This window comes from Lepisosteus oculatus, chromosome 5 (assembly GCF_040954835.1).
Source record: "Lepisosteus oculatus isolate fLepOcu1 chromosome 5, fLepOcu1.hap2, whole genome shotgun sequence".
Classification (NCBI taxonomy): domain Eukaryota; kingdom Metazoa; phylum Chordata; class Actinopteri; order Semionotiformes; family Lepisosteidae; genus Lepisosteus; species Lepisosteus oculatus.
Window position 1 is genome coordinate 31199982 of NC_090700.1, and position 13242 is coordinate 31213223.

The 13242-nt window shown below is 40.4% G+C and overlaps 1 protein-coding gene across 2 annotated transcripts in view; it reads right to left on the reverse strand.

Annotated features, from left to right (window-relative positions):
- Positions 1 to 973: 973 nt before the first annotated feature.
- Positions 974 to 13242, reverse strand: part of tafa3 (TAFA chemokine like family member 3) — a 120006-nt gene continuing 107737 nt past the window's right edge. For both annotated transcript variants that reach the window (XM_015342123.2, XM_015342122.2), the window contains exon 5: positions 974 to 3674. In XM_015342123.2, coding sequence (XP_015197609.1) covers positions 3663 to 3674 — 12 coding nt within the window. In that variant the 3' untranslated portion in view covers positions 974 to 3662. The remainder of the gene's footprint in view (positions 3675 to 13242) is intronic.

Here is a 13242-nt window from a genome sequence, read left to right on the forward strand (position 1 = left end):
CAAGTAGAGATTAGTTCCACACTAAAATGTAGAAAAAACTGCACATACATAAGGAAGGGCTCACAAATAAAACAATTTATTCTTTCTTGCTAAGCTTCAGTGTAGAATTAACCTCTGGTTCTCTGCTTGTTTTTTTTTTTGCAGCCTGCACATGGATGCAACTCCCTGATCAAACTGCATTGTTATTAGCTGGCAGGTTTTTAAAAGAGTTACTTTGCCTGAACAAAATGCGTCGGAAGTTAATTATGCATGTAAAATACTTTAAAGAGAAACTATAACAAAAGTATTACAGATGTGGAAAGAAAAACATACTGATACACAATCACAGAAACAGAATGTTCAGTAGCTAATTGGGAGCACGCAGAATGGACCTTGCAACTTTTGTTTTTTTGTTTTAACTACAATCGTCAATTATTTTTATACCCACCTGATTTCATAATCACCATGTGTTTATCCTACTGTATCTTGACTCACAGCTACAAACTCCACAAGTGCACACAAGGAGAATGAGAAAGTGCCGGCAGACTCCTCCAACCCAACGCCCGCTCAGCTTCAAGACACCTGCCTTTTAAATGCGTTACTGGAACATACCGTAGGTTCAGTGCTGACTGGAGCTGAGGATAACATCGCATGTCTGCAAGTGTCCAGGAGGACACAAGGTTCGCTGTGCCACTCGATAACCAGAGAACCTTCACCGACTATTTCCATCCTATGCTCAGTGGCGCCACCTCTTGGGGAATCCCACACTCAAACCAGTGACACTTGGCTCTTAGAACTCAATCTATTTGAGAGCGTTAACAGTTCAGACATATATTACTTGCATTTTAAAAAGCAAGCAGATTCGCTGGTTGAATCTTGGGATAATGAAATACTGGGCTCAAAGCTCAAATTGTGTAATTATCATAAAAACACCAGGTACTAACTGTTTGGTGTTTTTGTTTAAATTGCTCAAATTAGTTGATTGTGATGTTTCAAAAAGTCATAATTTTAATCACAATATGAAAATGGAAAAGATGCGACCTATAACCTGCTTTGAGTACATGATGAAGATCCCCTTCTGGCTAGTGCTGGCATTCATCTACGGTATATGAAAGTAGGAAGCTTGTCTGTGAGAGAATTTGCTCAGATAATTAGAGGGACTAGCCACCTGAGAAGGCAGGGGTGTCATCATGCAGGATTAGGACCAACATGATTGTGATATTTCATTGAATGAATTACTTTTCCATTTCCAGACTGCAGTTGCTACAGCATGACATTCCATGAGGAAATAACTTCCACATCTGCAGAGAGACTGTAGCTCAATGTCTGCATAAAATGGATCAGCTCAGCGGCCATTCAGGGGTAATGTTAAAAGCTGAAAGATACAATCATTGACCTCCCTGGGCCAGACAACATTTGAGCTGGCAGCAGAGAGATGTGGTTTTGTTCAACTAGTGAATGTACATTTGCCCTTGACCACAGGCACGTGTGAAGGAAGACATGGAGATGACATGATGTGAGTTATAATGGAGGTTTTAATGTTTAAGCCAACTGATTATTCTGATAAACTGATGAATTCCTTTGGCACAGACTGAATCTTACTAGTCCCCAGTGCATGGAAAAGTCCTTGAGCCCATAGATTTTCCTCTGCTCCAAGTCAACCATGTAATGTTGTTCTTCCAGCAGGGCAATGCCAAACCACATAGTGCTACAATGCAACAACCTCAAGAAAACAAAGACAAAGCCAGGGTCAACTTTTTTCTCCTGATCTGTGTGACAAATTTGCTCCAGCCATCAACTGGAGACAACCGCAAACAAACTCTACTAAACGACCTTCCCCAACTGCATAGGAAGAGTGATGGAACATCCCACAGCTATCTGTCCAGAGGCTGATAAGGTACAGTATATACATTAGAACTGCCAAAATTGTGTTAATGCTCAGGGAGGTCATACACAATACTATGTTTGTAATAATTATTTTTGACAGTATTATATATCCCATGCTGAAAACCTATCCACGATTCCTTGTTCTGTATTTTTGTTTGCTCTTTCTATGATTCTGTTAAATCTATGATTAAAATAACTTATTATATTGAACCCATTAGAACTGCACATACATTTACTGTATGCGCATCAGTAATATGGTAACGGGAGCCGGTCCAGGCTCCCCCGAAGCGTAGTTCAGGACCCTATGCAGACGGTATAATCTGGAAGTAAGTGGAGAAGGACATCAGGGGAAGGTACAGGATTGGATGGGTAGACAGACAGGTGGGCGTAAGGACAGTGATCCAGTGCTTGGGGGGCGTGGCAAGGGCAAACAGGTCCAGACAGTCCAAAAAGGGGAATCCGGGTGCAGTCCAAAGTCCAAAACCAGGGTATCCATCTAAGACGAGACACAGTTAAAATCTGGAAAGGGATCCGGAACAGGCACAGGGACTAAAACTAGGCTAACGGGGCCAGGCGCTCCGAGCCCCGGACTCAGCTGGCCAGGATGCCGTGATGAAGCTTATGCCGTCGGGTCTCTCCTGGACCCGCTGGTAGGTGGACTTCCGGGCGTCCATCTCCCAATGCTGAGTGAGGCATAGCGGGAGCGCCAGGCTTAAATAATGAGAGACAAACAGGGGGCAGGTGCACGTAATGAACTAAAATACGAAAGGGTCGGAGTGCCCTTAAGAGGAGGGATGAGGATCATGACAAATATATACTTTTCACTCAAATACAGGTTGGGACATTTAGCTTAAGTTACAGAATGTTTGCAAAGCTTTGGCCATGATCGTGCTGATTTGGTTATCAGTCTTCCATTGTGAAACTGGTAGATTTATTCAGGTCCAGTTACCAGGTTTTTGAAAATACAGATATATTTCTGAACAGCCGGAGTTCGGCTTACTTTATTCTGTTTAATTTGGAGATTAAAAAACAAGAAAAAATATACAGGTTTTAGTTTCCGTCACCATGAGCCACTTTACATTGGTTTGTATCCTTCATGAAAAGCTCAAGTTTAGTATGCGTCCAACATATGCTGAAGTCACTTAACAGATAAATGAAAGTATTGAAAACGTACTGGACTTTTTCATTTTCAGGATTTTTGGGAGGGGGGAGGGGCATAAAAATTCTCAAAAAAGAAAAAAGATTAGAGCCAAGAAATAATACAAAAAAATAATATCATATGACAAAATGAATAGGGATCCAAAGACATTTAAAGCCACTGTACAGGTTTTGAGTAAAAAAAAAACATGTACCATTATGTATTTAAGATCTGAAGTGAGATTTTTTACGTGTGTTTTTGTCTTTCCTGTGGCATCCCAAGTCCAGCCACTGACCCAACAATGGCCTAAACACAGGTTTCCCATCCTCCTGTTTAGAATGCACAAAGAGAAGTAGCTCATATAATAAAGACAAGGTATTGGAATTGATTTGTTCCTCACGTTCACAAGTTCACACACGTACACATAGTAGCTGTCCCAGTCAAGTTCTCACGCCTGTTGGGGGCATGTTGTTATAATCATCCTTCCACTGAGTTTTCAGCTTTGCCTGCTCCCTGCTGCAGAAAAGTCCTTTCCAGAAAGCCAGGTTGAGTCCCCAGGTCCTCATCGCTCAGCCAGAATGAGTGTCTATCCATTCCTCTGATCTGACTAAATGTATAAAACGCTGTCCCTTGTCATGTGGTGAGACTTGGGGCATGACTATCGCGTGACCTGGAAAGCAAAAAAAAACAACAACACACTGGTCAGTCAAGCAAACCCTAAAAATAAAAATAAGATGACAACCACGAGGAAATTTAAACCCCCTAATTCTTTTCTGGAGAAAAGCCTTTCTGGAAATAACAATTTTACTTCCCCTTACCCGGATTTAGACCCTCCAGCTGCTGTACATTTCTTTCAACTTGAAGGATCTGAACTTTGGACAGGCCAAATTAGAGACCCTGCTGTCTTTGGAGTCTCACATTGGAGGCAACCAATTGGTCAATAACATGCTCAGGTGAAACTAGAAATGGCTTCTGAAGGCAGATGGGCATCAGTTTTAATATTTAGTTTGAATTTGTGAGCTTTTTTCCATTTTGTTTCTCACTTGTATGTAGAGCTGTCGTCCACCTATTTTGTACCATTTAATGTACCTTCATGTTTTTCTATTGAAACTCCACTTCTGGAATATAGTCCCACAGTTCCTTCGTTAGCCCATACAGAAGCCAGCCTGTCACATCTACCTTTGCCTGGCTGCCAGAATAGGGCTATGAATAGTAACAGAGACATATGCGTGGTACATGATGTTAATATCCTCAGACCTTAACTAAGCCTTTGATTTTGATACTCTCCTCACATATGGTGCAACAAGCTGACACTGACCAGGACTGCACCACCTTCCTTAAAAATCCCCTTCACTTCTAATGATACTCTCAGTCTTGCAACTTATAGACAGATAACCACCACTGCGTAACTGCAATACGAAGGATTTAAGTTCACTGTCACCAGGCTGGCTTGACATGATGGGATGGTATCTCTGGGTCCAAATCTGGACTTGCATCTTTCTGTGTGGAGTTCGTTTGCTCTTGATGTTCCCATTTCTTTGGGTCTTGCAATTTCCTTAATATCTTCCAAAGCCACGCTGGCTAGACAAACTGGACGTAAGGTTGTCTGCATGTGTGCCCTGCGTGAGACTGGAATCCCGATCAGCAGGTTGTCCTGTCTTGCACCCGAGGCTTCTGGAATAGGTTCTAACTGCCTCACTTATCGGGAATAAGCAGATGTCTAATAATGGACGGATGAAAAAAAATGAGGTTTACATTGAAGATCTCTGATACAGCACAAAAAAAGAAGCTCTTAAGTTACAACTGTGGTCATCTAATACCTGCTAATACACACCATACCTGCATGTGCTTGCATTTGTCAAGAGAGCTAAATTAAACGTGCGCTGAGAGTCTGAGTGCTAAGGAAAATGACAATTTATAAACCATTATTATAATAAGACACTCTTAACGTTTAACATGTTATTGAGTTCTCTCCCTTGTGTACTTATTTGATACTGAAATAGTGAAGCAATTTAACATGCTTCCATAATACATTGCGATAAGGCTCTGAGTCTTTTAATAAGGCATAAGGTACTACCAGTAGGGCTTGCCACCATTGGCACTTATGAGATTGATTCATTTAGCAACTGGCATCAGCTCAAATCTTTTGGGTAGAATCTAGAAAAGACTAATTGGGCTACTCCAGGTGTTGTTACTGTTGTCACTTACTGCCTCCTCAATTCTCCAGCCTAGAGTCACATCCCTCTCTCCAAGTGCGGCCTAAGTAAGAACTTTCATTTGAAAAGTATACTTTTCTAATTTCTCTGTGAAAGTTTTAGCTTCAAGTTTTGTGATTCCCAGTTTAATCTTCTTCTTCTCACAGTGGTAGTTCTGCATGGAACATGTGGGATCTTAAGACAGTTGGCCCCTCTCACATCTCCCCCACTGTTATCTGCTTTCTGCAGCCTGAAACTAGGATTCTATCAGGCAGCAGGCCCAGCTGTGCTTTTACTGGAAACACTTTGGTGTTTCCTCTATTTTGAACACCTTTTGGTAGGCAGTCAAGGTAGTAATGAATAAAGCTGACAATGACCTAGACTGCATGGGTATTACATAACAGATTTTTCCAAAATTCACTTCCCATGCCACCTTGTGACACTGCGGGCAAATTGTTCCACAAAGTCACAGGAAAACCATTCCTGTTAATCACACACCATTAGTTTAGTGAAGTTAGAGGATCATTATGATTTGCTTTTAACAATCTGCTGGTTCATTCAGTGTTATGCACATTTCTTCCCCGGCATTCCCTCTTATTATAATAACAATTTGATTTACACATGAATTTTATAACAAGCTAGCACGACAGTAGTAAACAAGAGCAAAGGCAGAGTACATACCCTGTTTAATGTACTCTAAATATAGAAATGTACGGTAAAACATGATTGAAATACATGAACATGAATGATTAATATACTGTTCATGCTAGAATCAAGATAAAACTACAGGAAAACACACTGGATGAAGCTTGCTGTTCACTTTTGATTAGGATGATCTTGGTGGTTAAACGTCTCATACTGATCCTTCTGGAGAGTGGAATGGATAGAAGCTCACCATGCGACCAGTGGCACAGGAACATAACTGGCAATTTCCATATTGACAGAATGTTAGATAAATAAAATTCCCAACACCAGTGCCAGTGACACACTCCAATGCACTTCTATAAGCCATTGCTGGGGAAGAAGCTGTTTTACAAGTTCCTGCTTTCAGCTTTGAGAACCAAAGTCAGTTCTCCCAGCCTGTTTGCTTTGGATAAGATGAAATTCATCAAGCAACATCTACAAACAGATTGCCAATGGAGAAATAATTGAGATAAAGGATATTCAGGTTCAGTCCTGCAATTTCAGAGCTCCACATTATTGTGTATTTGTCAATTTTCCAAACAAAACAATTTCACCAATAATTCATGCATAATATAAAATAATAAATGGTGTATATCCATTAGATCCTGCATGATGCACAGGGATGAGCTACCATCAAATGCTGCTTGTGCCTACTCTGTTTTGTGCTTTGTATTGTGTCACATATACTTTGCTGTATTTCATATGCATTTAAGGGCCGCTCATTTAAAGTTATAAGTAACAATTGTGGCAATTGTGTTCGCTTTACGTTTATAGTTATGCATAAGGTAGCTGCTTCTTCTGAATTTAAAATAAATTGTTCAAAATCAGTCCTTATGTGCCTTCAGATCTCACCGGATAAACCTATTTCATTCCATTTTTCTCAGGAATCAGCAGGTTTTAGTTGTTTTGTCAGTGGGTTCCCAACTAATTTTCAGCAGGGTAATAAAGAGAACACACACAAGCCCCTAAGTAAAATTACAACGGATTTGATTAGCTGGCTTTTTATAAGGCAGGGTTTCCACTATAACACACTTTCACACCACAGTTTCTTATTTTCCACTTGGCAAAATTTCACCACCCCCCACAATACCAAGAACAAATTAATTCCCTTTCAGGTTGTTTTATTTGGTAGAGTCGGTGGCCAGGGCTTTGGCCATCACTTGTAAAATATGTCAATGTTTTTTGGCTACCCAGCTTCATTTTAAACATTTTAACTAAGTTTTTGGTGTGAAAGCATTTAAGGCAAGATGGGATCAAGTCTTAATGGGCACAGGAATTGCAAACCTGCTGGACACGTGAAGCAAAAAGCAGCCATTTTGTTTCAATTGCTCCTCTTCAACTGGTCAGTTTTCACTAATTTAAAATTTTCTGAATGTATATATTTTCATTATTTCACATTATTGCTAAATAAGGGAAATACATAAATTAGCCATTTTCTTAGGGTGAATAAGGAAAGTGTCAATGAAATGATAAGGTGGATAGTACTGCAAACAAGTCTGAATTTACTTCCGATCAGGAAGTATCCCCAAACGGAGTTTTGCTATTGTACACAAGAATCTTCAAACACAGGGCACATTGGTTAGTTTGGACACCAAAACCATTTGGAAAAAATAGTAGTACATAGGCACAGAGGTTAGCATTAATGCCTTGCAGTGCTTGGGCTCCAGGTTCAATTCCTAAAATGTGGTGCTGTCTGCAATGGGTTTGCATGTCCTTCCCTTGTTTGTTTTGATGGCTTTCCTCTGGGTGTTCCAGTTTTCTCGTGCAGTCCACAGACATGGTGGGTGGGCTCATGTGGAATTCGGCCCTCGTGACAATATGTGTGTGTCTGTCCTGCAGTGGACTGGCATCCCATCCCGACTTTACCCTGCCTTGCGCCCGCTGCTTGCGGGATAGATGTCACCGCGACCCTGAATTAGAAAAAGTGGTTTAAAAATAGATCAAATGGATAAAGAGTTGGGTTTTCCGACACAGTAATGGAGGGTGTGTCATGTGATCTTCCACTGAGTTCAATATTGAATGCACATGAATCTATTCCAACTGATTCCAGCAGCCATATCACCCTGCAGCTCACAACTGGCAGCCCACTGAAGCTCAGTAGGTGTGAGCCTGGCCAGTACCTGGATGGGAGACCTCCTGGGAAAAACTAAGGTTGCTGCTGGAAGAGGTGTTACTGGGGCCAGCAGGGGGCGCTCACCCTGTGGTCTTTGTGGGTCCTAATGCCGCAGTATAAAGACGCCGTCCTTCAGATGAGACGTAAAACCAAGGTCCTGACTCTCTGTGGTCATTAAAAATCCCAGGGCGTTTCTCGAAAAGAGTAATTTCCCATTGGCCCTTACTAATCATACCCTTCTAATAATCCCTATCTCTGAACTGGCTTCATCACTCTTCTCCTCCCCACTGATAGCTGGTGTGTGGTGAGTGTACTGGTGCACTATGGCTGTTGACACATCATCCAGGTGGGGCTGCAAAGCGATTTGAGCGGAGTGTCCAGAAAAGCGCGATATAAGTATAAGCAATTATTATTATTACTATTATTGTTACTATATATATTTATTATTTATAAATAAATATTTATTTATATATTATTTAAATATATTAAATATGTATGTATATATGTATATATATAATGATTATTATTATTCCACATGTTCCACATTTTTTCTTATCAACCATGGACAACCATGTACAGTTAAATTGGATCAGTTCTTTAAGATCTTATTTGTGGCATAGAATCTTTGTACATTAGACAAAAAAGACAAAAAACAACCAAACTTTCCATCAGAGTTCTAGCTGTGATCACTGAAATAAACCTCACAGTTTCCTCTCCTCTGGGAAACAGGAACATGTATCATTCACACCACCAGCTACTACATCAGCTGGCAAACTAAGCCTAGTAAATAAAGTTTTTGCATGGCAAGAACAGCAAAGATTTCAGTTTTTCCTCTGTGGGGAAAAAAAATCCTCTCCCATGGTCAATTAAGGATTCAATCCAGAATTCAAATTAACGAAGCGGCAAAACACAACAATGATAGACACAGCTTGAGCAGAACAAAAATAGCTCTAGCCATCATCATCCCATTATTTTCAATAACCGCTAATCCAATTCAAGAAGCACTGTGCACACACAGACACAAAGACATACACTTTCACACCAAGGCCTACGTTTACAGAAGCCAATTAACCTAGCAGCTCGTTTGTGGACTTTGGGAGAAAACTGGAGCACCTGAGATGGGGAGATCATGCAAACTCCACACAGACAGCACCACAGGAATTAAACACAGGTCCCCAGCACTGTGAGTCAGCAACGCTATCCACTGTGCCACCATGTCATCCTACAGTCTAGACCTAACCTTTCTTTAAAATTTTTTCTTTTAAAATCTATTTCATAATATCATAGTTCTAAAGTACCTTTTGAATAAATCACAAGGCAGATTTAACAAGGAGATTAACATGGAGTTAAACCCTCCCAAATAATTTTCCTTTACATTCCCTGATCTCCTGACAGCACCCTCATTCCTCTGCAGAATGAGAGAATGATCAAGAAGCTTTCGCTACAGTTTTGTTGCACAGGTGCAGCAGCTATTGATGGTTGTTAACAATGAAAAGTATCTTTTTGTTATCTTCATGATTCATTGTCCCTCAACTTCACTCCGCGCACGACTGTCGATTTCAATTTACAGCCCCGCGTTAATGGGGCTTTAAGAGGGAAATCAATGCGATGGATTGGTGCCCAGGATGCACGTTGACCTCTGTAACATAAAAAAAGTCTTTCATTTTTTTGTTATATATACACCATTACGCAGAGGCAAGTATTGATCTTAAAAAAATAATAATCTAGGCTTCCAAGAAAACAGGACCCCAGGATGAAACAAGTCGAAGGCGAAAACGTCTCCACTATATTCTTTGTCGATGCTACAATAATGTCGTTAGGAAATGTGACAAAATTTACAGTCTGATCACAAAATAAGGATTAAAACAAAATCTGCCACTTCCATACGGAGCAGTGGGTTTCTGTAATCTTCTGACATTTATCACAATGCCTCTGTGTCTGCAAATGCACAGTGCTCTACAAAGCTGTCCGAAAAAACAGACCCTGGGAAATAAACAGCTAAAATGGTGGGTAAAGTCAAAACCACTGTAGTGAGCTGAATTGTGCCTTCATCAATTTTTTCCTTGTAATTATTGCTTGCATTTACACAATTTATTTGCTTCCCAAAGGGCTCCAAACCACTTTACATGCAGAAGAGGGCTTGCTTCATTAATAAAGCATAGCACCCATCTTCACAACGTGTGGCAGTCATTCTGAGCCAGCAGGCCTACTATAAAGTGGAGGAAGGAGAAATTGAAGTAGGGACTTCAGGCCACCTTGTGCAGCCCAGAATAGAACTTAGCCAGCACACTGGGGTTACAGTAACACCCCACCTCTTACAAACAGTGCTATGGGATGTAAATGATCAAGTAATCAGGGTCTTGGTTTAATATCTGATCCAAAGGACAGCACCTCTTACAAAGCAGTGTCTCCAGTAACCATACTAAAGCACTGTTTTGGAAATTCTGGTCCAGAAGGAAAAGCGCCACCTACTGGTCCATCAACACCACTTACAGTAGTAACCTAATTTTCCTCAGAGATCTCCCATCCCAGTACTGAGCACATCCAGTCTTGCTACACTACTTTAACAAAATAATGCTACAATGAAGTAACTTTGCAGTCGAATCATCTTTTATGATTAAAATCTTTATGATTGTTTATTCATTTAGGTTGATCCTAGAAAATTCACTATGAGGTCAATGAAGAAAAATTGTGATACAAAGTGACAGTCATTCTGGTCTTCTTTCAGAGGAAATCTCCACGGAATATCTGTCAGAGCTGGTAAAGGCAATAAATGACAGGCACAACACAAAAACAATACAAATAAGGATCTTAACTACAATGTTGGAATATGTAAAAAGCTGAAAACAAACTTACTGTACACATTTGGAAATAATTTAAGTCACACGTCGAATATGACCATTTTTATAGCTATTGTTTTTACATGAATTATACAATTAGTTTGACAAATCTGTTTTTTAGGCATGACAATGATATCATCCTTTTGTGTCTATCACTGATAAGGACATCGTAGGGTAGGTCGAGGGGCCCATAATAGTTCACATTTGATCACTTCTGTCTCCTGAATGGTTGATAATTCCATTCAAATCTAGCCTGGGGTAAGCTAGAAATGTTCTTTACAATCATGTTCTTGAAAATTCCATGGAATGTCAATACATTTCTACCCTATTTTATATCAACATAATTAGGTAAGATATTTTCATATCGCATTGGGTCTTTCTACAGCTTATTTTTTTTTAAAAACAAAGCATGGGAATTTAACAACCATCATATAAAAGAGAGGGGAGGGTGTTATTTTGAGATATACCAAAAATATCTACTGTACCTTCACAGACCCACACCTGATAACCTCACACTATGCAAAACACAACAGACAATGCAGGAGCAGCTGTCGGTAACCATGGAAATAACAATGGCCAACCAAACAGTTGTCTCAGTAACCATATACAGTAGATCAGAATAGTTAGTTTTAGAGGTGCCAATTAAATCCATAAACTCTGAACAAAGGAGAGCTGCACTGTCAGCATACAGAACTTCACTTCATAGCGAATGCCATAGTAAGTCAATATTTTACAGCTGCTGGAGAAAAAGCCCTTTCAACTTCAATACTTGCTATTTTATTCCCCTCACACATATATAAATCATTGAGAGTGATAATCATTCCTCTCAAACCGAGAGATGGAGAAGCTGTTTTCTAACCTGGTTGTGCTTCTTCATCAGACCTTTTAAAACTGAAACAACTCTGTCTGATTTGTTTAAGTCAGGTGACGGACACAGTGCCACCTTCACAAGATGAACAAGAAGACCTGGCAGGGAAGTCATGGCACCCAACATTGTAAAGCTCATCTTCAAGCTCAATATTATTTCCCTCCATCTCTACATCTTCTTATGGGCTCAGAGCAGGCAAAATGGAGACTTCCTCCAGCACCCATGAAGAATGAAATTCTTTCTTAAACCAAATTTGCATATGGATCATTCTATCCCTTTTTTGTTTGCAAAAGAAGGCCATGTGCAAGGTCTACGAATGCTTAGGTGCAAAGATGAATAAAAAGAACTTGTGAAAGAATGATAAAATACTCCTTCATCCTTTTCTTTTTTCTTGTCTTTTCTTTTACTACTATGCCATCACAACTACTAGAAGAATAACTAAATGACTAATACTGTACTATATGTGTATTAGTCCCACAATGACTCCTACAGTAATTGCTTCAGTACACCTACTGTACCATTAATACTCTTATAGGTTTTGACCACTGCTTCTACTAAAACTCCAGCTCAGCTACAACTGCTAGCCCTACTACAATAACTCACGAAAAAACAACCACAGCATCTTCAAAAATAGTTATATTAATAACAACAACGATGATGAAGAAAAAGAAATACAGTGCCATAAATACCAACATGCAAAATCAGACTCAAACAGGATTACAGATGCTTTTCCATTAAGAAGACAAAGCTGCTGTGATGAGATAAATAAACACCAGTAAAAAATCAGTGGCTTTTCATGTACATCCCTTCAGGTCCCACCTATCCCCACACTACAGCCGCCCCCTCCAAACCACTACTCTGACCCCCCCCACACACACACGCAACATTTTCTAGAACACGCCGTTTCTTTTTTTAAACATAATCCGCCACTGAAGCATTCAGCATAATTACACTTTCCTCAGCGCTGGATGCTTATGGAATTATGCAGTTGATTAACCGCGATATGCGGTCTGCATTATTAATGAACTCGATCAAACTTTAATTGCTCCAGTGTTGCAGAAGGTCCAGGGGGCCGAGGACACGTGCGCTGACCCTAAGCGTGTGTGCGCGTGTGTGGGCACGCGCGGGCGTACACACAGGAAGGAAAGGCAGAGATTCCTAGCAAACCTGGGCACCAATTCATCCCAGCGCTCCGCTCTTGTCTCAGGGCAAGAGAGCCATGAATTATTAACCCATAGAAAACAAAAGGTCTTCCACTTCCAGCTCAGCTAGGTATGAATAATGGAGAGCAAGCGACTAACGAGCCTGTGTTAGTCAGGAGCACCGAGCATGAGCAATGGCTGAAGGCTAAAGGCATCATGCTGGGAGCACAGGCTACCAAAAACGATATATTCTGCAAGTGCAGACTCATTCCTTTTCTGATCAAATATTTACCAACACTGCTAGCATGTACAGTAGCTACTGCTCTTTTTTTTTCTCAATCTTTTGAAGTCTGGTCCAAGATAGATTTTTGTTTTCCAAGGGAGGGACTAGGCCCA